At 46.4% G+C, this 27,618-nt stretch overlaps 1 protein-coding gene across 1 annotated transcript in view; it reads right to left on the bottom strand.

Annotated features, from left to right (window-relative positions):
- Nucleotides 1–27,618, bottom strand: part of E75 (ecdysone-induced protein 75) — a 65,617-nt gene that overhangs the window by 13,871 nt on the left and 24,128 nt on the right. Inside the window, exon 2 of the mRNA XM_014358517.3 lies at nucleotides 4,713–4,801. Within this exon, the coding sequence (XP_014214003.2) occupies nucleotides 4,713–4,801 (89 nt within the window). The remainder of the gene's footprint in view (nucleotides 1–4,712; nucleotides 4,802–27,618) is intronic.

The raw sequence follows: 27,618 nt of genomic DNA, 5'->3' as shown, positions 1-27,618 counted from the left end.
TGTGGAGATTTTGGAAGAAGAAAAAAGAAAATGGCTTGATCGATAATACGTTTTGGACGGAATGGATGATGGGACTCTCACTTTTTTTTTTTTTGCTTTTTTTTTTTTTTGTTTCTTACCAGCCGATGCATAGGGCTTGCCCGAATCTGTATATCTTGGCCCACTGCATATTTTGATGATTTGTGGGTCATAACTTGGCAGTACTTAGAAAAGCCATGATTCCCGAGACACGGCATGGCAAAGCTCAAAAGTGTAGAGCCACAGAGCGGGGTATGCGTGCGTAGGTATGAAAAAGAGACCGAGCGAGCTTCGCAATTTCGTCGGGACGGCAAGTGCAACGAGCCAAATATGGGTCGCTCAGCCGACGGAGGCGCTATAGGCTGCAGCGCCATCGGCACATACCTATATATGTATGTATATATATATATATATATATATATATATATATATATATATATATATATATATACATGTATGAGGAGGAGGAGGTGGGCACAGGTTCCCCATGCTCGGCTCGCACTGGTTTGTATCTATATATACGTACCTACATAGCATGTATAATAGGCGCAGCGGTGGTATAGGTACGAGCGACGCGAGCGAAATAGGTGCAACAGTAGTGCGACCGAGCGACCTAGTCTTTAAGGATATATACCTATACCTCGTTGTGTGTATATATATATATATGTGTGTGTGTGTGTGTGTGTATATACAGGTATGGATGTAACTCGATCTCAGCTATATACACTCAAACTCCACTCCTTCCGCGTTCTTCTTCTTCTTCTTCCCTTTCCATCTTTCTCTAGAGCTCAGGTCCTGCATATGGGACTCTACAACGCGAAACAGAGAGACGGACGGGGCAGCACGGCACCGCTAGCGGCTAGGTCAGCCCAGGGAGAGATACTTATCCTTCGAATGCACAACCCATATATATATTATACTCGGCTGCTTTGCGTGCGAATAAAAAGGCCCAAGCGGCCTGCTTTTCTCTCCTCCGTGTCTTTTCCTTCTTTTTTTCTTTTGCGAATCAAAACTTTTTTTTTCCCCTATACCAGATGCGGATGGTTGTCGATTTTTGAGTTATCCTTGAGCCAGCAAATCGAAAAATTAACTTCCCTTACCGTGGAAACAATGTATTTTAACTTGACCCAAAAAAATCATCCGAGTTGATAACCCAATCATAGCGGGCAGCGTTACGCTCGGCGTATGGAACAATTATCAAAATAACATTAAAAAAAGTGAATTTCCCGATCGATCCCTCCATATACACGTAGGCCCTTCCCCAATCCGGCCAGTGGGAAAATTTAAGTATACATTGAGATACCCGTCCAACGGTTACCTCGAGTAACAATAATATAGAGACAATCGGCTTGGAAGCGGCGAATAGAGGCGAAGAAGTTGGGAAACCCCCTCGAATCAACCGACACTTTTTCCCTCGGCGCATGGGGCGCGTGGAAACTCGGTCACTCCTGGGGAAATCGATAAAGGGCATAATGTTCTCCCCTCCTTCTCTCTCTCTTGACAATCGTGTGGAGAAAAACAATTTTTTTTTTTTTTTTTTTCCCCCAGACCGAAAGCGCGTGATTAATGACTAACGCGTTTGTACTATAGTTTGGGTGTAAGCGATGGATAAATTGGGTCGTTACGAAATTTTTCCGTTTGTTACCCGAATTTGTTTTATTCGTATATACGATGTACGGGGGGGGGGGGACGCCGAAAACCACGCGGTATAGTCTCGAGTTTCCCGAAAAATCTCCCCGTAACTTTCTCTTGAGGTTTCCTTTGAATAGTTCCGCCAGCGCCGGCATAATACATATACCTGGACGCCCTGCATCTTTGGGTCACAACAAGCAAACAGACACACACACATAATTTTGCGGCCCACCGCCGAAAGGGATGGAGTTACGTATATATGTATACCTGTTGCAGCCTCACGCGGCGCCCTAATCTCCTTGCGTCCCGCAGTCCCGGGGTATTGTTGTGTTTACGTGTAACATACCTAAGGCCTCCCTCGCAGCAGGTATATATGTATTTTCTCGATCGCGGGGAAAAGTCGACCTTTGAAAGAGGAGTTGATGAATCGGCTCTTTTGGTACACGACCACGCGAGAACCGAAGGGTGCGGTGGAAATTTTTTGCTCCCTTTCATTTCTACCGTCTCTACACAAGTAGGTGTAACAAACTACAGGCGTCTTCGTGATAGGAGGAAAGGATGCAAGAGATATTGTCTGTTTTTCTTCTCCGATGTGATAATCATATTTGCATTGATGGTAGTTGTGATGGTACAAATGGAAAAGAAAAAAAAAAACAATTGTTTAGAACAGCCCCATTGGAGAGAATATATTTTAATTCATCGTGATTACTCGTGCTCATTGGGCCAAAATAACAAAAAAGAGCCATTACACCGATGCAGACACGATGCGTTCAGCGTCGCGGTTGCAGCGCATCTGACGAGAGAGAGGGGGTCCAGAGGTGCACACCTGGCGCGTCGCTCGGTCCTCGGCGAACTGCCTCGCCGAGCGCCGTAGCCGCCGCAACCGCTGCACTCCACCTCGAGAAGAGGGGAACACCCGAGTAACCCACACACGTGCAGCGCACCCCACCACCAGGCGTCGGGAACGACGACTTTCGCGACGATGGCTTATCCCCTACTTCTCCTCTGGGCTCTCCCAGGGCTGCGCCAGACGAAGACGGAGCGACGGGCTCGCGAGGACGTTGACTCGGCGCGAGCTCGCGGCCTTCGACGCGGCCCCCCCTTTTCCCCTCGACGCGCTTCGGGACACCCATACCAACGCGAGAGAGCGAGTGCACTCGTTTATACCCACCTATACAAACGTATGCGCGTTGAAATGAAAATTTCGGTTTTTTTCGGTCCCGCGCTCGCTTTTTTTACGAATTAGATATGCCGTCGTTTTCAAAAGTTTACTGATTTTTCGGACTCTGGACAATTGACGCGGAAAAAACAGGAAAGAAGGAATAAAAAAAAAAAAAAAAAAACAAATTGTGCAGAGATGACGGTATTTTAGTCGGGGAAGGAGTGCGCGCGGTGCATTGTGATTCGCGATTGAAAGCGCGGGGACGAGAAAAAGAGAGCGCATTCGAGGATCGGGCGGAGAGTGGATGGGAGAGATTCTTCGGAGGGCAACGAACCGCGGTGCACTGCACGCGGAGGAGAGGGACAATGACGACGACCACCTCACCGAGTGCGCTCGTTTCTTTCCATCTCGTGCTCCCACTGTTCTCCTTCTCCGGCTTCTCGTTTTGTTTATGCGCGAATTCAAATGCCATCCACGTACCTACTCTCCGATCAAGTACGGTCGTTGAGTTTTTTTACCCCCCCCCCTCCTTCTTACATGAATTCTTTTGTTTTTTACATTGGAAAGAATCATAGGACACAACAATCGTAGAGCCTTTTTTTCTTTCGAGACAAGTGCTCGGGAGCAAAAAAAAAAAAAACTTTACGAGCGGAATTTGCCCCGTGAAATGTGGCGTCTCTGTCTCACCTGGTTGCCTATAAAATAAACGCTGTCGCACGTGCTGCGAAAGATATCGATTGCGGAACAGCAGTTGGCATCCATCTCCGATCCGCTACCTGCGCTTATTGTGTTATAATACGTATACCTTCCCTATAATAGGTAGAGCCATCACGTGTAAACGGCCCATTAAGAAAATTCGCCACACATATATCCTCCTGCCTCTGGTTCATCTATTCATGCCATGTGGTCCGTGCGTATACGCGCTCGTGTGTCGGTCACGTATCGTTTTTTTTCTTTTTTTTTTTTTCTCTCGTATACCAGACCTTTTTTCTTTTTACCCTCGGACGCTGCGATTTCCGGGTTATTCGAGATTGGATTTATCTTTTTTCGGGGCTGAACTGGAAAAGCGTTGCTACCGCAGAGAAACCTCAAGAGTCTTTAGTGCTCCTTTTTCGTTCTTCGCTTCGCGTGAGGAGTTTTTCGGCATAATTTTTTGTCGATTCCCTTTTTAAAACAAAAAATTACCATACCCACCCGTGGACTCTCGAAGAGACATTTCGAAACGCCGCAAAATCATGGGTATTGGCGTTTCTAACTTGTAACACACGTACATTCACAAAGTAAAGTAATCCGGATGTGAAAAAGAGAGAGCTAGGGATCCTTGAGCGCCAACTTATTCTTTGGGCGCTTAAATTTAACGCGAGGACCTTGACTGTACAAACTCGCGATTTCCGTCTCCCCTCGCTCGCGCTTTTACGCCTCTTTTCTTCCTTTCGGTCGATTACTTCTTCGCGGCCTTCAACTTGGCTACATACCCCCACCCAAGCCCCTCGTTTATACACGCACGGAGGGACACAGTCGCTCGAGTTTCCATTCACTTCCTGGCCTTCTAGTGTCGTGGCAAAGCAAGCCAATGAGCTCCTCCATCCGTCTCTTATTTATTTTCTCTTTTGTTTTTTTTTTTCCGCTTCATCGACGACTTTTCTACCTCGTACCGTGCGATCTCTTTGTTCCTCAATGTGCGACGCTAAGCTCGTTCGTGCACCGCACACGCGAAATTCAATACAACTCTTTTACTCGATTTTCATTTTTTTTTTTTTTTTTTTTTTTTCCTCCGGTATGAGAACCGCGTTTTGCTTCGGTACGCTATTTGACTTTTGCACTCTGGATTCGAGGAGCTCATTGCTTCGCGAGCCAAGAGGAATTTCGCATGTCCATATAGTTACGGATAATGGCTTACCTTGCATCCTTCGCAGGAGTGGACTCCGTAGTGAAAACCCGAGGCTTTGTCGCCGCAGACACGGCACAGTACCGTGGTCCCGTCGAATTCTGGAAAAGAGAAAAAAAAAACGACACACGTTAATTATTGCACTTTGCGAAGGAATAATCAAACCAAGCATCATTTGAATGTTTATGTGTGTTTTCCTTTTGGATAGAGATGGAAACAAAAAATTCCACAATTGCATTTGTTGTGATAAAAAAAAAGACAATTAAAATCAAATTTTTTTTTTTCATGTAAGCCAAATTACGAATTAACTACGATAAGCGATAGCCCAGGCTAACACTCTGATTTCCTAGACTCGTGCAACTGTCATTAAGCTCAAGCATTTCCTTGTAATGACGCGCAGTGTCGAGGACATCGAGGTGATTTGCGTTCGAATGAATAATACTTCCCAAAAATAAGTTCACCCAAGTGGTTATCTGGCACAAATAGCCCGAAGGGGTCATCGAACTTATTTTCAAAGTGCACCAGTGCATCCCCGCAGAAACAATAGCGTGCGAGCGATCGCACACCCCCCACCCGTCCGCGTACACGAGGCACGTGTACAAGAGCGCGCAAAAGATAGAGCGAGAGAAAGAAGAACACTTTCTCCGCGGCTCGTGAGAGTTACAGCATCGCCGCGGCGCGTTACGGCTCTCTGCTTTCACTATCCCCCGCGACGAGATACACATCCGCGCGGGAAAACTCTCATTGCGCGTGCACGCGGGGAGATAGCGAGAAAGTCGCGGTTAGAGATTTTCTCCGATTTTTTTCTTTATACATATATACATACATGTGTGTACAGAGTCCGAGATAAGTGACGCTCGGAGTGCATCGAACTTCTTCGAGCGGCCAAGGTTAAGCCGATAAAGCTCTCGGTAACCGATAACAGGTATAGCCGCGTATATATATGCAACAGCACACATCCATATCGAAGAAAAGGCGATACGCAGTCCGACACTTAAATACACATTATGTAATTGATATTATTACTTTTGAAAGGTGGGACCAAACAGTCGATTGGCGCTACGGCGATTAACAATCGGGAAAAGATACATATACATAATATATATTTATATGCGTGGAAAAGAAAGAAAAAAAACACTAAATATAAAACGTGGGCGCTCGATCGGCTTGTGCGATTCATTATCCGTAATGGGTTTCATCACCTCGGTTTATCTCGCTCGGGCGTAGATTCTGGCGTTTCCTGAATTGAGAGAACGCCTTTGATTCCACCGGCACGTGCGCGACAGCCAGATAAATTTAAATATTACCGAGTCTCCGATCAACGGTCCTTATCCGGACTCGCGTTAAGCACCTCACTTCTGGGGCCGCAATCGGCTCTGCACCCCCTGTATAGGCGCGCGGGGGTTGATCGATCGCAAGACACGAGAGTCCGGATAATAATAAAGCTCGAGTAGACGCGATGGAAGTGCACATGTAATTCAAAAATAACGTCACGCTCAATGCCCACACAATGCGGCGGCCAGGACATTCACACCTTACCGATTTATCGGGCCCATGTGCGAGGGAGTTGTGATTAATCTGGGCACTTTTTTGTCAGTCTTAAATCTTGTTAGTTTTGAAACGATCACAATTGTACCGAGACGAGCGAGAGAAAGTACAAAAAGAGAAAAGGACGTATAAAGGTATGGACGGTGGGTGTACCTAAGTTGAGGTCTAGCTCAGGCCTGGCCGAGGACACCGTGGCGTCCATAGTGGGCATGGAGCTGGCCGTGGTCGAGGTCGCAGCCACCGAACTGGCCTGCCCGGCCATGAGGGCCTGCTGCTGGTACTGAGCGGCCATGCAAGTCACGGCCACGGATATCCTCGCGAGCCTGCCCTTGTCCCGCGGCGTCGTGGGAGTCGTGGCCGTCGTCGACGGCGTGACCGGCGATTGGGCGGGTGACTGCTGCAGGTGCTGCATGTGGATCATAGGGTTGGTCTGTGGGGCCGGTTGGACCAGCGTAACTCCGCTACCGCAGTGCTGCATACTGCTGTCCGGCGCGAGGATCATCTTGTCATCGGCTTACCGATCTCGATCCTCTCGTTTTTTACTTTGCTTTTATTCCTTTTCCTCAATGCTATTCGCTACAGGACTCGGCACTACAGAGGCACTGACACACTGCACTTCAACAACGGCTGACGGGGAACAACCGCATGGCTATATATTAGGTACAATGATCAATTTGGTCCTCACTCGAGATCACTAGGAGTCACGCGTGAATCACGTGTAAAAAATCGTTATCAAAGGAACCAAACAATGAACAACAACAAAAATAATATAGGTAAAAACCACCGAAACCCATGTAAAGTGGTAGCACTGACACAAAACACACCGAATGCGACCGCGAGAGCAGTGAATTGTACAACGATATAGCTGCCGAGATCTGACAGTCGTGTACGAACAATACAACCCGCACCTCCTCCCCGGGCAAAGGACGAGCGAGTAATGCCGGGGCAGGGTGGCCGGCGCACGGGTATAATACAAAACGCGCTCTCCACGCTGTTGCTCCGCTGCCGACGTGTGTATAGCCGTCGTCGTCGTCTCTCCTTCTACGCTACTCTTAATATACAAGCGCGGCTGGCGTCGTCTCGGTAAGTGCGGCCGATACACGGACACACAGACACGGGGGGATATACAGAGAGAGAGAAAGAGAGAGAGAGACTACGGCGGCGGCGGCGAGGAGGAGGAGAGTGAAAGTGAGTCTCTTGGCTCGAGGGAGGCCCGCTACTGAGCTATATACTATGAGCGCGCGGTGGCTTAGTCCCGGACGGAGTGGTGGCATCGGGCCGATGCAGCTGTGCGCGGCCTTACCTGCCCGGCGTTGCAGCCCTTACTAGAGAATATATGACGTGTCTACGCTGGATGGGTATATACTAATGGGCTCTACTCTGCAGACTGCGGTCTTTGCAGAGGGGCTAATATCTCTTGCACGTCGTGTGCAACGGCCCTCTTAAACGTACGCCGGGCTGTATATTGTTCCACGCAATGAGAGCAAAACCCAGTACAGGTACTGCAGTTTGCACGAGGTACCACAAATCCGATGAACACTGCAAAACTCCGTAAGGGTCGAAAGGGTATATACTTACGGAGGGTGGTGGTGGTGGTAGGGGGTACAAAGTTCTGTAAACGGAGGGAGGGGGGGGGTGAGTTCATCGAATATTCAGTGCTGGAGGTCACTGACAAGCGCTCTCTCTCTCTCTGTCTCGGTCTTGCGGGTCGCACAATGCCGATCTTCGAGCCAGCCAATGGGGAGCAGCCCAACTCGTACCGAGCGCCTCGCCGATTGGCTGTCCCGGTTCTCCCACCGACTACCCTCTCTCTCTCTCTCTCTCTCTCTCTCTTGGTTCACGTACACACACTGACGAGTTTCATGTGCACGTACACGTACACATACGGGTGGCAAGGTGGTGGTGGTGGTGAGTATATTCTACTGCGGCTCAGCCCGAGCGAGAGCTGCTCCGGGAGGAAGTTCATCGGCCGAAACCTTGACTGAATTACCCCGCAGCGGCGGCCAAGGCCATGCCGGCAGCCCGAGTCAACTTGGGCGCGCGACGAAGGGGAGAGATCATATATATATATATATATCGTATGCCTTACTCGCGCTCACTGCGTCTGCTCCACCACCGATCTCCGTATCACCTTAATTCTACCGAACGAGATCGGTATCTGATGTACACGTGTACATGTATATATAAATATGTATATTTTTTGTTTTTCAATTTCATTTTCACCCTCCACGTTTTCATACCATTTATATACTTTTTCCGATACGGGTATATATAAGTATCGTATCGTGTTGTATCATATGTATACGAGATGTATGTATGCACACGTGCAACGCGTCGCCTCGTTATCTTTATTTTCTCTTCTCCGCACCGAGGCCGCGGTGATGTGATTATTCTTTTTTTAGCGTCCCTCTCTCTGATCTTCCACTTTTATTTGAGCTTCTTTTTCGGTATATATACACATACGCACACGCTCGCTCTCCTTCTCGCAGCTCCTCCTCCTCTCCTTCTTTTTTTTTTCTTCTTCTTCTTCTTCTTCTTTCGGCGCATGTGTTTTTCTCTCGATCTTCCTTTTTGGTCGTCTGATGCTGCTATGCGTGTGCTCGTCCCGAGTCTGGTTTTCAGGGACTCGACGCGTGTGACGTGCCGCGGTGCATCCGAGACGAGCGCCTTTGTGTGCCTCGCGAGCGATACACTTATATTATATACATGGTCCGCTCTTGCTTTCTCTTTCGCTCGTTCGTACTTGCATGTATGCATGTGCATATACACATACGTAATTACTTGCACGTGTCCATGTGTAAGCGCATATTATAGGCTGTGCGTGGGCGTGGACGAGCGTCTCTCGACGAGAAACTCGAGGTCTTTGTGCCGATGCATCAAGACACCAAGCGCTCCGAACTTGAACTAGCTCGGAAATGGAGAACAACCAATCCCACCCCCCAAAGTCCCTGATGCGCGTGAACAATCGTCGAGGGTGGAGAAAAATTTGGCAAAATGTAAAGGTCGACCCAAAAAACGTGGAAATTCAGGTCCGTGCTCCACATTGCGCATACCCCAGTGCACTCCTTCCCTCCGCTGCACACTTGGGTATACTCTCGCGGCGTAGTGAGCGGGCCCGCGGGTTCGACGAACCTCTTTCTCACTCTCCCGCGAGTTCATCGAGCGCTCAATGCTGCAGCGACGAGGTGTATATAGGGAGAGGGAGCTCGCGCGCAAAAAACTTGTATATATATATATACATACACGGCGAAGGGCGCACTGGGTTTATTGTGTACGCGGCAGCACCTGGTGTATATAGGTACACACTATGCACCTGCGCCCACCTCTCCGTGTGGGTAAAAACGAGAATTTGCGTTTTTTTTTTCTCCCCCCTTTCTCGGTTTGTGGATTTTTTTTTTTTTCTTTCGGCTCCCGTGTCCTTCTTTCTCGGTTTTATTTATATTTATTTCATTTTTTTTCTCAACAGAAGCACGTTCACGGTCGCGTTTTCTCGGGTTGACCGTCTATAATACACATGTATACAGTTTGCTCGGATCATCCGCTTTGCATTTTTATCTTCGTTACTTTGGGGGGGAGGGGGGGGGAAATTTGAAATGGAGATACGTAACGAAGAAAAAAAAAAAAAATGGAAAAAAGAGAAAAGAATTAATTATCCCCTATAGTATCTAAAATCGGCTTTGAGGTGAGATTCGTCAACTCTTGTGTGCGGCATGTACTTAAAAACGGAGCTCAAATTATATACCAACGCGTGGTGGTGATACCTCGCGCATATCCTCGGGCACCGTCGTTCTTCTTCCGCGAGTGTTTTACCACGCAAAATTACAATACGAAAACCTTTTTTTTTTTTTTTTTTTTAATACCAAGAGAGTCCACACTTTGAGTCCTTGAATTTGGACGCTGAACCGCGCAATATACGCACACGGCCGACGAAGGACGCGCTGTTCAGGATTGTCGCCGCGCTCGAGTTCCCTCCTCGTCTTTTTACCGGCCAGCCAGACGTTCTTCCTCCTCTTCTTTGGTTTCGTCGCTGGAATTTCGTCTAGGCTAGACGAGACGCGAGGAAAAAAAAAGGCAGGCGACCTTTGGCGATTTTTTTTTTTTTTTTGCGGGCCCACGCGCACAAAGGACGTGGAACCCCCACTTTTATTATCCTTGCCGCTTTTTTGCGGATCCACGTGCGATGCCGGCCGTACGAGGTTGCGAGATACATGTTTCACGCGTTTCAATTGTTGGCAGCGAGTGTCGTTCGCTGAACCCATGCGTCGTTGCGTATGTATCTCAAGTTTAAAAATACTCGCGCTAGACAATGGCGCGCGGCTGATGCGAATTTTAATGATTCGTCGGGACCGCGTGCTCCGGCCAATTTTTTTTTTTTTTTTTTTTTTTTTCTGAAAAAGTAACTGACGATTTCTTAAGAGTACAACCAAAGGATTGGACGAAAGGGCCGAAAAATAACGTAAAGATGCTTCTTAAAGGATTAAAGTGGAGGCAACGGTGCACGACGGAGGGTGAAGAAATATGCGGTAGCCACACGACGGAAACGTTATCCCATTCGCCGAATGTGCAATGGAGATGGTAAAAAAGAAGCCGAGCCCCTTCCTACATCGGCAAGCTGCACGAGATTCGACCCGATTTTAACCCTAAATGCCCCGTAAAATACACGTACTTTCGAGGTTTAAAAAACGTGGTGGCCTCGACGGAAAAAAGGGAAACTCGATATTTTTTTTTCTCGAAATAATAATGATCAGCTTTACAGAGGATACAAACCGGACGCCCTCGTCTTTTCAGAGGCGCAGCCAGCGTAACTAGATAACGAGCCAATTTTACAATGTGTATAGCCCGTACATCCCGAAACCCCTTTTTTCTCTAGTGCCACGGTATTCACGAGGTTTCCCCTACATAATATATATATATATATAGAAAAATAGGAAGGAGGAGGACAGGCATAGCTGGCATTTTTTCCCTCGATCTGACTGAAGAGCTTCCCTTGCCGTTTACTGCTATACCATAATAAACGCATAAACTCCTCCCGCGCGTGTGCCCTTCCTGCAGAGGCTGAAGGAGGCACGCGTAAGGAACTTAAAAAAAAAAGGGGGGGGGAGGACCTTGGGAATTTTTCGGGGTTCCTCGTTGTTGCCGTTACAGGACAATCGTTCGTTTTTATGATTTTACGATCACGTTGTCCAGATTTTTATTCTTATCACGGAGGCCCCGAGAGATGAGAACACGAGAAGGAAAAATTCGCGAGTTTTCGTGGCTGCTCTCAAGGTTTTCGTCACTCCGGGACTTTCGAGTGCTGGAAATAGCAGTTCAGTTGTAGTCTTGTTTTTACAACCGGTTAGGGCCGGTTCCCGCTGGATACATTCGAGGTTCTTATTACACATACACGCCTCCGGGACTATTAGCCCAAAGTAAAGCTTCGGGGCGCTGTGCACGAGGAAACAAAGAAAATGAAGAAACTCATCAGACACCTCGTTAAATTCAATAATAGATTTATATAATAGACAGTCGCTGTGTATTTTGTAAACATATTAACCTCACGAAAATCATCGCCAATCAAAATGCCCTGAAAGCACGTACTTTTTATTTCTTGTCCATTAGTTTTTCGTTTTAATTGATAGCTATGGTGACACTGTCGTTCCCAAAAAGACCGATTTCACGATACAGCCCTCGAGTATTACATGTTATTCGATGCACCGCTTATCTCTTAGGCTCGCATACGAGTCGAGTAATCGTTTTGGCTTTCCCCTTGCCTAATTTTAACGCCAGCTTACCGTCACCAATGAATTATGTCTACGACGCATCCAAAATTAATCACCCAGGTCGACGAACCCACCTGACGAAACCTTCACTGCACACATTGGAACGGCCTCGGGTAATCGGGAGTTTTCATCGCCGTGTGTAATCTCTCGACACCATCTCGCCCCATCTCTACATTGATCCACTTCTCGCTGCTTACCCAGATACCAACTTTGTTTCAAGTGTAGGTTTCATCGAGATTCCAGCATCCCCTCCTCCATCAGTCGTATCAACGTACCCACGGAAACGCCCAATTCGATCGTGTTGGGTGGATGGAATACGAGAGGTGCGCTAAACCAAACTGGATAGAATCGGTTACGGTAAGTCAATGGGCATAGAGAAATGAGGAGAGATAACGCGATGACATGTAGTTTTGACACATGCATATTTCACTGTTGTTCAAAAGTGTATTAATGGAGCTCCAAAGTTTGTTGGCTTCGAAAGAACGGGTGATGTTTTTTTACCCATACATAATAATAATAATATTACACCTATTTATCCCGTATTTGGTGAACAGCTAATCATCATCTACTTAATGAGAAAAGAAATAAAATAAAATAAAATCTATTATATCATTGATGTCACACCTGTTATATACATGAGTGGGTGTACACGTGGAATCGTTGCGCGTTTCTGGCCGCCCGAAGGTCAACTTGATGCTTTGGCTAATTTTGATAATAGTTCGGGGCTGGCCTTGCACGTAGTCCGAACAACGCCGTGTCAACGACCGAGTAATTATCATCTCGACTGATTACACAAACGTGGCTTGATGCTCGCATATCAGTACACCTGTACGCATGACGAGTGATATATACATGTATTTCGAGGCCGGCTGATGAATTTTTGCGTTACCAAGGACAATTTAGTTTATTTCTTCGGCGAAACTCGGTGCGCATCGCAATTGCAAAATAGGTGACGACAAACGATAACGGCCAAGCTCGATCGGGTTAAGTCTCGGGTATACCCATGCGAAGCTTTAACTTGATGAATTGACCAAGTGATTCAGGAATATTTGATATCCACAGCCGTTTCTGGGTAGAATCGTCATACGATACCGTAGGAAATAAAATAAAGAAAAAACAAAACAAAACAAATATCCAAGTCGAAAGAAACGAGTGGGAAGTTGCATGCAACGTGATCCGAATGAATTTTTCCAAAGAATCTCAATCGGTGCGCAAAGTTGACACGATAGCTCGTCACTTTCTCGGATTCCCCATCCAAAGACAGGAAAAAAAAAAAAAAAAAATTCCAAGCACCAAAACGTCTCTCTTCGGCTTTATCTTTTGTAACTCGCAAGATCGATCAATTCCCCCCTCTCCCGTCACCCTCAATAATGTATAGCTACCATGCACTTTGAAGTCAATCAGGTGAGTATAAAAGGAAGATAAAAGGATCCGGCATCACCACCACCATCGTTCCTCGAAACCTCGTTTCATTTCTTCTCCTAATCACCTCTAGGTGTATATGCGTGAAAAAAAAGTGCATCGGGCGTATACATATATATATATTTATGTATGAATGTAACGCGCGCACTATAACGCATTAGGTTCAGTGACATCGAAGGCTCGAGAGACGCGCGTGCGTGACGTGGCGCACCGACCGTTACATATGCCCGTATACTTATAGTGCAACCTATGCAGGGGACCGCAATGGATAGACATCCGTATAATACAGGTGTATGTATAACAATACACGCAAATATAAATATACATATACATGTGAACAGGTATATAGAGATGGGAGGAGGGTATGAGGAGAATTAGAGAAAAGCTATATCATTGCTACTCCGCGGAAGTGCATTGTGCACGGGTATAACGAGCTCTCCCCTTCTCGTGTGTATACATGTCTATGTATGGGGGAAATCGAGGCACCGTATCTCGTCCTGTCGAGGCGATCGGTCGGCAATTCAGGAAGCCTCGTCCTCCTTCTCCTCCGTCGTCGCGAGGGACTAAGTAGTGTCCTTGCACTGCCGGCGATGGGCTCGGGTCGCCGACCGGTCGCTCAGTGCCAAGGACTCGCGAGGAGGGACGATGTATGTACATATTCCGCGGAGCTAACAACTGCCGCTTTGTTCCCCTTGTGTTTATATGCTCGTGGTGTACGTATATTTAACGTTCCCCAAACCCGTTTCCACGTGCACTGCGAATTCTTTGTCCTTTCCTTCTTGGCAAAAATGATCGCGACGCACCACCTGATTTGTTGGGGGAAAAAAAAAAAGAAAAATGAGCCGATCCGCGGCTAATTACTCCGATCGGTTCGGCGATCGATCGTACCGATGAACATGCACGCGAGGAGCAAGAAAAAAAAAAAAAAGTAGAAAGCGATCGCGATTCTCGATTTCGTTGAGCCGGTCTGGTTTTTGACCTCGTTTGCAGGACCTAGAATCTCGTCGCTCCTGCGGTTGCTCACCAGCACGAAGAGGACCCCGAAGTAAGAAAAAAAAAAATCGCCGATCTTTCTACCTGAGATTTTCAATAATAGATGCTCTATGCACCCACCCATCCCTCCCTTCCACTTTTTTTTTTGCCAAAGCTACAAAAATATACTTGTCAGAAGAGCGACCTCGGGAATAATCCATGAGCCGAGTATGCGCCGAGCTTGTATATTATACACACTCGCGAGTTGGTGTACCGAGAAGTGCAATGTGCCCACATTGGGTGATGGTATAACGCACAAAGAAGCCACAACCGCGAGAGAGGAGATGGGTGGTAGGGGGACGGGAAAAAAAAGCCGGTGACCGTGGCCGCGAACGTCGTATACGACCTATCCAAGAATAAGCGACGGCAGGGAGGAGGGAAGAAAGAACGACTGCATTGGGACGAAGAAGGAGAAAAAGAAAGAGTTACTCCGAGGTCGAAACGAGAGTTTTGCTTTAATCGGTCGCACCGACGGGGTAAGCACCAGTGATACACATGTGTGAGGTGCACGGCTTTGGGGTGGCTTTTTAAATGAGCCCGAAGACGGATGGGTTAAAAAGTATACGTAAGCATAAGAAACGAAGGCCGAGGAGCATTCGTTGGCCTTGTCTGCGATGCGACGTAAAACTATAACGAAAGGGAAAAAAAAAAAATGGCGTTTTATCGTCTTTGTGTGTATGGACGTTTTGTTGTCAAACGGGGCGAGATCGGGCTCCTCGCCGCGGAATCGAGGACAAAGGAGGCTAAATGCGTATCAGCGCGAAAGAGGAGCCGACGACCTCGGACGTGTATCCGCGGAGAGGAAAAAGAAAGGGAGGAGGTGCACCGACCTCGTTGCGCTCTTGGCGCGTAACGAGCGCAAAAGTGCGAGATGAGGAGAAATTTGTACTTTTTCTCCCCGAGTTGATCCTGTGCACGCGATTCACCGCATGCGAGAACAACGGATCGGCTGGTTCCTCGAGTGCGTGGGAGTGGAAAAACGCTCTGGGAACGGATGATTTTTTTTTTTATTTTTTTTTGCCGCTTTCTCGAGCACAGGTGGATGCCCCTTTTATCGTCGCTATATCCGTTGGATCTACGGTACACATCAGGAGGTACATATAGCGCTCCGTTTTTTTACAACTTTTTTTTTTTTTTGCGCTGCTCCGAAAGTGAAAACCACTCGACGACCAAACGTGAAAGAAACTCACGGGCACGTTGTTTTTCCCTTTTCCCGGTCGTGAGATTCGAGAGCGACGAGTCTGCAATATTCTCGCATTTTTCTCGCTTCCCGCAAGGTCGAACGTACATACCTACCTATTCGCATCCTTCGAGGTTCCGATTGACTCGTCATTGGCTCGTCGCAGTCGTCCGTCTCGTTTTCCTCTGTCGTGCATTATATACGACACGCGGCAGTGCTCGAGCGAGGAAGGGTTGGAAGGGTGATTAAATACCTCCACGGCCCTTGAAATATGGCCGGAGGGCCCCCCCACGTATCTCTGGCCACACGGGGTCTCCCGTCCCAAAGCGACACGAATCCTCCGCCATCCATTGACAAAGTGCTGACAGAGCTGTCCTTGTACTTGTTTTGACTTTGTCTTACTTTTCCAATCAAATCTATCGTAACAGCGACGATGCACGACAATTATATTTCTTTGGTTTTCGATGGTCTGCACGGGTCGTTTGGTCGGAGCAAGTCCCCATTGGCCACCGATGGATCAAGGATATTTGGCGACTCGATGAAAGATGACTGGCACATGAGATGTTATTGCGCGCAGCGGTGGTTCTCGTGAATATATAGTACGCGCCAAGTCCATCCATCAACCCAACGATTAGCGCTCACCGAAAAAGCACCAATGTACACATACATTTGGGGCGTCACTGGCGGTCCCACAGCGATAATCGGGACCTCATCATGATTCCGGCGAACCGCAGACAGTAGCCCAACGTTCCGGGACTCGAGCAATCAGTCATTGCGCGTATAGGTGCGAGAGGGGCCGTAAAAATTTCCCCGTACACCAGGGCGACCGACAACCCTTTTTCTCGGTATAGCGACGCGCGCAATGGAAAAACTGTGCCAAAACGAAAAAACCCGCAGTCATCACGGCGACATAACGACCCGGTCATTGTGGGCTAATTATTCGCCGAAGAGCCTCGCCTGCCCGCAGGGTAAACCGACCCCTGCCCTTTTTTTGTAGTTGTTGTTTTTTTTTTTTTTTTTGGCGCGCTCGCGGTGCTATAAGACGTCACAGCAGGAAAGCGTCCGACTCACGGGGCCACTGTGTCATTCGGCAGAGATCGTCCATGTGCTCTCTCTCTCTCTTTGTACGCCGCGTGTGACGGTGCACAATCGCGCTTGTATGTACCATTGTATCGATGAACCAGTGGCTCGCCGACAAACGTACAAATCGGTTGGTCGAGCAAACACGCTCATCCGAGCTCTCGAGACTCGAACTATTTGAGTCTAAAGGGAACAAGCCATGATTATATATCGCAAAACAACATTTAATAACAAAGCATTGATATTTGCTAGAGTTTTTTTTCTGCAAAATATTCTCGAATCAACATGTGACACGTACCCTTACTCGAATGTATACGCACTCCATGCGAGACGCATCCGGCTCACTTCTTTCTCCTTTATTTGCTCGAAAAAAAAAAAAAAAAAAAAAAAAAGAATGAGCAAGTATACCGATCGATTTGTACAAATCTCTCGCTTTGTCTTCTTTACACGAGGCACAAGAAGAAGAAGAAGAAGAAGAAGAAGAAGAAAAGTCACGACGAGAGAAAGAAGGGGAGAGAGAGAGAGAGAGAGAGAGGTGGAGGTGAAGCTGTTGCTGGCTTCCGCGAATGTTACGGGACCGCGCATAGCTCGACGTGGGAGTGCAAGTGCAGTGTTTAGTGCTTAGTTCTGCACGCGAGCCGCATCTCTTTCTCTCTCCTCTCTTTCTCACACACTCACATACATACACGAGTTGCATACACGAGTTGATCACGGTCACTGACCTTACACAGTACACCCGCTGCTGTATCTATACGTTATACCTACCATATACCTACCTGTGTACCTATTGCATAACTATACACATCAGGGAGTCACGAGCCCCCATCATAGCTATTTTCTCAGTTATATTGGATATATACGTATACAGTCTTTTGTCTAAGAGTTGGTGCACGCTCTCGTATGCAGTTCACGCTTGTACTCACTGCATATACGTATATTATACACCTCTTTGTACGCGTGACGAAGGAGAGCTCAAAGTTGAATGACTGCGCTTCGACGTATCCTGGATTACCCCCGAGGGCTCACTATATATAATATACTTAATGTAAGCCAATCGCTTTGATTTTTCTTTTGTCTTTTTTTTAAACATCAGATGCGTGAAATATGTACCTATGTACAAATCGAGGCAAAATCCTTAGATCGTGGATGCGAAATGACCATTTTTTGGACTCTGCTCGCGGTCGCAAGCTCATTTACGCGATAACTCACCGAGATGGCCAATGAACTCTATACTCGAAGAGCGGAACGCGACCCCTTAATATTCCGCCAACGCCCGATAGATCACCGCTTGCATTAGAAATGCGTGGCGTGGAGAAAAAAAAAGAAAAAAAAAAAAAATCGCTACGCGCCGATCCGGTTCTCCGGGTGCTCCGTGCCAATTGCACCCATAGTCCCGAGCTATGAGTTCGTGAGCCGCATCCGCGATTCGATTATGGATCGAGATTAGCGCGCGCGTCAAGTGTCCGATGACGCGGCGCCGATAGGAGCGTTGCACTTGTACGGGCCATCGGGCGGCGAAAGGTCGGCTTACGGTGCTCCGTGACGAGTGAGGGGCGGAGGCTCTTCCCCCCCCCCTCCCCAGCAAAGTTACAACTATCGTATAACGTCACAATCAGGGATTTTTTCAACATTTTCACTCAAAGTGACCACGACGTACCACGATTGCACGCAAAAACGCCCAGATGGGATGATGAAAACATCTACACTTGTCATATTCCCAAGTGGCCACCTCCAAATATGAGCTTTTTTTTATCACCGCTGTGGTGACCCTCATTAGGTACCTCTTTGTTCAATAGCCGAAATAATATACACGTTGCATACCGTGACCAACAATAAGTTGTATAATCCTTGGTCACAGTATAGAATAGAGAGAAACGACGAAACGTTTTATCGCACGAGGAGCATATATTTGTCACATATACATATAGATGGTATATATTATATTTGTCGATTATACATTAGAGGCCGATAAAGCGCGTGGAAACAACGTGATTATCGACGATCGAAGGAACGATGACTCGCATCGAGGCCTCCTTTATTTCCACGGATGATGTAGTTTTCCAAGGTGGAAGTATACACCAGAGGCGCACGAAGAAGAGTCGTGACGCCGTGAATTTACCAGCATCGGTCTTATCGCGATGTAAGTATGATGAACTTGTGCAGGGACCAACGGTGCGCGTCACGCGCAGACGTCGATGTATTTATCAATGGAGGAGGGAATCGAGGGGATAACGCGTGGGAAGAAATTTCCTACGCCGTTTCGTGGAGCATTTGCTTTTCGATCGAGACAGCAGTTCACGGCTCGACTATATGCATCGGAAGAATCGTTACCTATTAATGCAAACATTGACGACTTCTGGTACATGCATTAATCTATTGTTCAGCTCCGAGTGACAAACAGAAGCCACCTCTTATCGAATAAAAAAACCGACAATCCTCAAAATCATGATGTACCATCTCGGCCCACATTCATGATTTCAAAAGGTAGAGCCTCGATAACTTGCCCTACAAGAAAAGGAAGAAAAAAATCTCTTTGCAGGGTGTGTAATAATAGCTCGACAAGTCTCAGGTGGCCCGTTATAGCAAACAAGCGTTTCGCAAACACGGGACCCCTCCACCACGATACTCCCCGAAGCGCGGGAAAACTCCCGCTGCTGTTACCATTTTTTTTTTTTTTTCTCTCTCTCTACCTCTCTTTCTCCGAGGCGCGCCGTAAAAATCTTGGCTAGCGGAAGACGAGCGAATTTGCGTACCCACGTCTGAATGGAGTTACCGTTGCAAGGGACGTACGTACAAATGTTGCTTGGGACTAGGTTTGATAAGCGCGAACAAAAAAAAAAAAAACCGCGTTCAGCCGAGTCGAAGAGACGAGGCGATGCTCCGTACTCCATGTACATGGGTACACCTATTTTCCACCGCCGATCCTCGGGTGCACATAACGCGGAATGGAAACACATGCACATAGCTTCCCCGACAAGATAATAAATACGTTTGTGCAACGCGCTGCTTCCTACACGGGCCCTTATAATGAACCTCTTCAATCACACGACCATAATATACGCACGAGATGATGATTGTATACGGCTCAAGTTGTACCTACACCTAGATAAGTATGCATATATATATGTGTGTGTACATAAGGTAAGGCGTGGCGATGCTCTCGGAAATCAAATGGACATGCAACTTCAAGTTACCTATATTACTTGTACCCTCATGCTCGTATGGGACAATGGCACTTGCGAGCGGGACGAAAAAAAGGCAACTACTTCGAATTGCGAAGAGAATAAAAATAAAACGCGAGCGAAGCGAAGTAGCATCTGGCGAGCATCGCGAGAAGAATATGGCAAAAGAAGAGAGAATCGCCGATGAAGTGATAGAAGAAGGGAAGGGTAACGCTCGAAGTTGAGCAGAGAAAAGCTCATCGCGCAAAAAAAAAAAAAAAAAAGGATGAGAAGGAGGAGGCGAAGAAAGAAAAGAGAGAGAGAGAGAGAGGTTCTTCTATAATCCTCCGTCTCTCTCCTTCTCTCGGGGCCATCCTAACGGTAGGGCGGGTCACTGCACGCGGCTGTTGCTTCTGTTGCTCGCGCTGCAGTGTGCAACGTGTGTGCAAATATATATACATTATATATACAAGTGCAACTCTCTCTCTCTCTCTCTCTCTCTTGCTCGCTTCGCTCCTCGTCGCCGCCGTCGTCTTCTTTGGCCGGTGCAATGCCCTGCCTAGGTGTAACGATCCTGGGCGCCCTTATGCGCGCACGTACACACAAGCACACACACTTACCAGCCCATGTCCTCCTTTGAGAACTGCAAAAGGAGGAGGAGGAGGAGGAGGAAGAAGCGAGAGTCCTTGAACTCTCTTACTTTACTCGCGAGAACGTTCTCTCTGCACGGGTACATACATGTATAAATGTACACGGGTATACGCTACACACGGGAGCGCGATCAACGAAGGAGAGAGAGAGAAAAGATGGTACACGAGGGGATGATGAGACCCCCCTTCCCCCGAGTGTGGTGCACTTATAATATGTTGTATAGTTGGAGCTTCCCCGTTGCACCGCTATGTGTGTGCCGTACAGGTGATTAGATTCGAGGTGCGACGGGATCATCGCTCGAGTTTTCTTTTTTTCCTCATTTGACGTTACCGTGGAACCGACCGTACCCTATTCAACTGCATTGTTGCCAGGGTTCAATGAACTCGGAATGACCTTGCTCGTAGCCGAGGCGATTACAAGCTACGCCGCATCAGCTGCGTTTCGGGCTCCTCGAACTAGTATAGCCCAAGAAAAGCCCTCGGGTGTCGATTAGCGCACGAGTTTTCCAATGTTCATATGTATATATATATATATACTTACCGCACGATGCATTAAAGTGACTCCACGCAGTGTAAATATATATATATATATATATATATATATATATATATATATATATATATGTATATATATATCACCCGTATGATGGATAAGAGGAACACACTAGGCGATAAAATTTACCTTTGTTCTCTCGAGCGTGTATGATTATGTATATACTTGCGACACGGGCATGTAAGTATGATGCACACACGCAGAGTTTGCGTAACGAAGGAGCGAGAGACAACGAGGAGATATAAGGATGCGCGGTCAAGGTAACTATGATTATTCACCCATTCGCGGCTTTTTTCCTCCCTCGATATTTCGAGGCAACAGTACCTAACGTGTCTACCTGTTGTAGGAAACTGTGAAATTTCGGGGTGTGCATGGGAGAGCAGGATGTGCCCCGCGAGTGCGCTTTGTTCTTCATCGTCCTGTTAACGATTCGCTCGACCGGATATGGTATAGGTGTGTACGTGTGTGCAAAGCTCCGCATATTTCGGCGCGTTATACGATTAATTCCCGCGAAACAGAGCAACACGGCTGTGGGAGAGCGTTGGCGTTGGCTTTTTTCAGCGCAACTGGTGAATCATTTTTGCCTCGGCACGCAAAATTGCTCCACTGCGCGGTCGAGGAGGAATCGTGAAATTCTACCCTGGAGTATAACAGTCGTTGCTTCGAAATTCCTTTACAGTTAGAATAAAAGCTTGCGGAGAACTACTCACAGTTTTATATATACGTATATATGCATACACTAGGCAAAGTATGTTACGTTGATGAAATACCTACTTCGGTCCAACTCGTGCATCTGAGAGACGTCGTTGGGTCGGTCTTGTGGATTCTAGACCACAAAGAGACAAAGAAAAGCCCTTCCTGTAGTCAAAAAAAGTCGAGCACCTGCTGCAGTTTGGGGTTCATTGATCCTTGCGTGCCTCCTCTCTGTACCTGTATCTTTATTTTTTTTTTTTTTTTTTTTGCCCTGCGAATACTGTGCAGTGTGTGTGAGCGCAAAAAGGGAGCAAAGAGAACGCACAAGAATAGGCGAGGACAATCATTTGGTCGAATGATGATGAAATTTTTCGGTTTGATAAGTGACAAGACTGCAAAGATGTTGGGTCAAAGGAGATACCGCGATTACAAACGAGGTGGCACGGATTTTTTTTTTTTTTGTCCTTGAAACAGCGGTCTGTCAGAAAATCACAGGTACATCCAATTGAAACGAGGTTAATATGTCTTTTCGACGATCAGAGCCGAGCGTTGCAGATAACAAAGCAATCTCGGTTGGATCATCGATGTTTTAAAGAAGAATTAAAAAAGAAGAACAAATTAATTAGGCACAAGTGATAGTGGAGCAAAGCGGCCCATTAATGCCGAAACAGGCATAGAAACCTACTGGCATTGAAAAAAAAAAAAAAAAAAAAAAAAAAAAAAAAATCCATTTTGTTGGGGGTGAGAATGGGCACTTTGAGCTTCGATCCCTCACACGCCATGTTCAATTTTTTTCACGCTGCACACGCAATAGACATCGCTTCAGCTGACTTATCGATTTCGTTAACACACACACACACACACACACACACACACACATGCTACGGAGCATCCTCTACAGATAATACCTGTAATTGGCAGATATGGGCTCCAAATCTCCGACGCGCACAATACAAACTTGTCGGTCGAATTTAATATCAATCGGCACGCGCGGGTTACACAGTATCATCATCCGCTGCACGCGTGTACGAGTGATACCTACCTTGAACAAGCTCCGCGAGGTGGTTGCTCCTTAATGACGCACTCGGCGCGCGTGCGGATTTTCTCAAAGAGTATAATATACATATACCTAACTGTATATACGTATACATGTATACTCGCACACCATTGCACCCTCCGAGGCGCGTATAGGTACGAGCGCGTTCGTTTAAAGCTTCGCAAATGTGATTTGGTGCGATATGGGCTATGGGTATCGAGGACCGTGCACTTGGGACGCGATAAATCAAGGAGCTCTTTGGTGTATTATTATACTCGTACACGTTTCGCCGGAGGGGGAGAGCGAGTTATTTAACGTTATCTCCCTCGGACTCTGTATAATTGAAATGCTGTGTATATTCCTCCCTCCCCCCCCTTTCTCATTCTTTGGTTTACTGTTACAAATGTCATATTGGGCGCAGCCCTCCCCCGCGCTCTCGACCTTATTCCATCAGCCGGCAAGGTCTCCCTTTCTCGAGCTGCATCCCAAGCTGCGCAGGATTCGCGTTCGTCGCGGACGTATCGCGTTACCTTGCACATTTGGCGTCGAGTGATTAATGCTCGCTCCGACGCACACTACATGCATGGTTTGGTGTAATATACATTTGCCAGGTATAGGGGCATCCCTTTGTCGCTGTGCAAGGAGTTTATACGATACGAGTACATCGACGAGGCCAACAAGTAGTCGCCGGCCAAGTGCATGTGCACATGGCTACGTGTATCGGCATAACCATCGATGGGGTGTGATAGGTACACGTCCTTACTTCTATATTATCACCAGCTCATGTAACCCACGATGACACGAGTAAAGAGGGGCAAGCAAAGGCGAGACATGAATGACATAACGTTGGCGCTCGGACATCGACCCCATAGGTACACCTACATCGCGTGGCGTATCTCACGGACCATAAGCTTTTTTCCCCGTACGTTTATACTTGTGTACTATGTATACGTACCGGTAGACGTTATTTATATTTATGCGGCGTTACACTTGTATAAGAGGACCTACAGGTGATTGCCACGTGGTGCGTGTTGGAGGACGAGTTTTTTTTTTTCTATTTTTTGTTTCGTAATGAATCGTGATATTGTCAATGACGCGCCTTCGTTAAACATATTTCATGACGGCTGTTGAGAAAAGACGAAAGTGACAAAACGAGTCGAGTATTCGAACGAAGAAGCCCGTTAGGTGCATATATAGGTGTGTTATAACGAAATAGCGTTTTTATAAATAGATGATATCATAAATAGAAGTCGAAAGCTCGGACGAGAGGGAAAAAAGGAAGAATTGGAGCTTGCGCGGTAATGCCTGATGCATGTGCACGCGACGACCGATACAAAGACAAAAATTCCACGGAAGAGCCGCCCTCGCTCTCTGTGGATGTATTGAAAAAAAAAAAAAAAAAAAAAATTCGCGCGTGTGTCGTAAAGACGCGCGTGTTCCTCGTACGTAACAAGTATCTATACATAACAGCTCACCGAGGAAGAAAAAAAAAATTTGCGTAGCGTCAAAACACGAGAGAAAGAGAGAGAGAGAAAGGCTATACCGAGCGATTATATATTTTTCTGACCCACATCGTCGAAAGTTCGTTGGCTCCGTTGGCACATGCTCGGTGCGTACTTGTACATTATCACGATCGCCAAGGATGTGAAATTAAAACAGAAGGGAAGGAACAAATCACTTTATACGCTTCCAGGACCTCTTGTTTTTTCTGTTATTTTTTTTTTTTTTTTTTTTTTTTTTTTTTTTTTTTTTTTTTTTTTTTTTTCAGCTAATACACGTAACTATGGCTATGATGTAACGCGACGCTCGTTACCCAACCTGTGTAACAACGGAGGCTACGATCGGAGTGCAATAAAAGTGTCGCCGACACGCTCGGCTGTATTATTTCGTTGTACAATAGCCACGTGGACTCGGCCGATGCCAATCTGCTTCTGATTCCCTTTTGTACCTCTTTATGGATGATGGGCTCATTTTTTCTTTCTTCTTCTATGTTTTTTTTTAATCGCTCGAATGACACTCAAAGGCGAGGTGAACGCACTCGTGAGAGATAAACAATACCACACGTACATCATATATACGTACTGGCGTGCACTTGTATCGCACCTGGGTAATGACCCACAACTCGGGCATGAATAACAGATATAGCCCGGTGTTGATTTTATAGCCATCGTTTTTCGTAAAGAGTGCAGGGCTTATGATAATTTGCGGATTTCGCGATATTTTTTTTTCAATTTTTTTTTCATTTCATGGTAACCGATATGATACTAGTTTCGGGTATATAGTTATTATTTCGAGTTTATTAAATTCAATCTGCCGTCACAAAAAAAGAAACGATGACGATGTTGCACTCGGAAAAGAAGATCGGTAAATACAACTTTTACCAGCTTACACAGGCTCTCATGCATGATGTATAACATTACCCACACAAATATGTACACATAAATACGCATAACACAATAGGTATGTATTATGTGCGCAGCTCCGATAAAACCAAATAATCAAATTAGGAATTATGTATATATGATAATAACAACACACAATTATTTAGGCGCGGGTATATACTATATCTTATCAGGGGAGGAGAGAAGAAGTCACTGACACGATTTATTTCGTAATGATTTATTAATGCGCGGCACGTGGAATGGAAGCGATTATATATTGTGTACATGTATATATGCGTGGGCGAGGCCAAACATATTACATTACACACTGTGGTAATGAAGAGAGCGTCTAATCTCGGAAGGTGGAAGAGATAAGGAGGGGGGTGGAATAAGAAGGTCAAATATTAAATGTTTCTGATTATCTGGAGCACGCGCGCGTGCGTTTTTTTCTTCGGCATGTACATCGAACCGCTTGGTGTCGATTAATGTTTTTTTTTTTTTTTATTTGTATAAAAAAAAAAAAAAAAAAAAAAAAAAAAAAAAAAAAAAAAAAAAAGATGACATCATCCACTGTGCAAAAGTGCAACGAACGCGCGGAAGAGAGATATGGTGCGAGAAAAAAAAGACCACGAGCTGTTCACGGCTCGTTAATTTTTCAAGCGCGCGGCGAGAAAACTCTCGATTCGTTGTGTGCAGTAATCGCTTCGCACACGAGTATAGTTTTTTTGTACATGTATACATGTGGACTCGTTGCAGCTGCGGCGTTGCGGTGAAGGTGAGTGTCACGCAAAGAAAGCCGAGCACCGAGGAAAAAGCCGTGTGTATACGTATATAATATGTACCAAGGAGAAAGCACTTTCTTCGCTCTTATGCGCTTTAACGTGTGCGTGCGTGTGTATAAACATATACTTGTACTCTCCGCGAAAGAAGAAACCGGCGCTATTAGCAATAAAAAAGAAAAGGGAGCACGAGCGACACGTGCCGATGCCTCTGTGCCTATACGTTTGTATAGGCGTAATCGGGCGCGGGTGTATTTTTTATTTATTTATTTTTTTTTTATCATTGACTCGCTTATCATCGGGGTTCACGTATGCACTTTTATTTTTTATTTTTAAGGACTATCGTGCATCTCCGTTGTACGAGCAGTGAGCATAAAAGTACACACAACAATTTTATACGTCGAGTACAAATGAGGTACAAGATCAACCTAGTATCAACGAGGTTTTTTTTTTGTTTAACAAATACAGTTTGGAGTTTTTGCCCTTGAAACATGTTAAAATTCATGCTGAAGAAAAAATAATCCGAGAGCCAAAGGAAACACGGTCATCGTGGAGGAATAATCCAGATCGTGGGGCAACATGCAGGGGCAGGACGAGAAGAAGAAGGGAAGGAAGGAAAAAACGAGTGCAATGTACTTTACCGCGAAGACGAGAAAAGAGGAGAGCCCAGAAGGAGGAGGAGAAGGAGGTTGCACGTGCGCGCACTCGTTGGTTGTATACAGAGTACCGAGGCAAAGAAAATAAGACGAAGGGAAAGATTAGCCAGGAAGGTGGAACAGGAGGAAAGCTGGTGGGCAAAGGATGGGAGAGGAGAGAGAGAGAGCCACAGTGATGATGGGCCAGTGAACTCGGTTGGCCGGTCACTAACCAGGTAACCCACACTAGCTCTCTCTCTCGCTCTTCGCGCTCCCCTTGCCTCCTTCTCATTCCACAGCTAACTCTCGCTGTATATATATATATATGTGTATGTGCGTCTACCTCTACACAGGATACTTATGATACGTGCAGCAATAGTCGGGCCTTCGTAAGACTCCTTGATTTTATACATACATATATATGTACATGCACACACCTCCCTATACTCGTGTATACCCTACCCCGGCCTGTTATATACATGTGCACACGTACACTTGCTCCTGCAGCCTTTTTCACCGTTCGTTGCTGCTGTTTCTATACTACTTGTACTTCTGTTGCTTCGACGACAGCGAGCGCGTGCAGTGTTGCACCTTGCGGATTTATACATATATATTTATATATGCTGCACGTATATCGAGGGTGCTATTCTGTTACTTATATATGTACACCCACGATTATTGTTGCTGTACCTACTTACGCTTAAGTACCTATGGATACATAGGTAATACTCAACTCATGAGCTGCATGACAGCCTTCACCCTTCCCTTTCCGCTTTCACGCGAGGTCATGTTGCTCGAATTGCATTTTTTATTTTTGTTTTTTTATTTTCAGCATTATACCTCTAGGTCATTATACTCTTATCAGTGGCTTATCGATGACGGCTTGAAGGTATACCTAACGTGTGGGCATTACAATTAGGGGGGGGGGCGACATAGGGCCTCTCGAGTACCTACCCTCGTTACTTATAGAGCATCGGATGCTCGAGATTGACAAAATTAAACTGCA

Source organism: Copidosoma floridanum, unplaced genomic scaffold (assembly GCF_036245765.1).
Source record: "Copidosoma floridanum isolate Cflo_tuat_1 unplaced genomic scaffold, Cflo_Japanese_pri ptg000030l, whole genome shotgun sequence".
NCBI lineage: Eukaryota > Metazoa > Arthropoda > Insecta > Hymenoptera > Encyrtidae > Copidosoma > Copidosoma floridanum.
The sequence above is the reverse complement of the archived record's forward strand: the minus strand, read 5'-3'. Positions and strand labels throughout refer to the sequence as shown.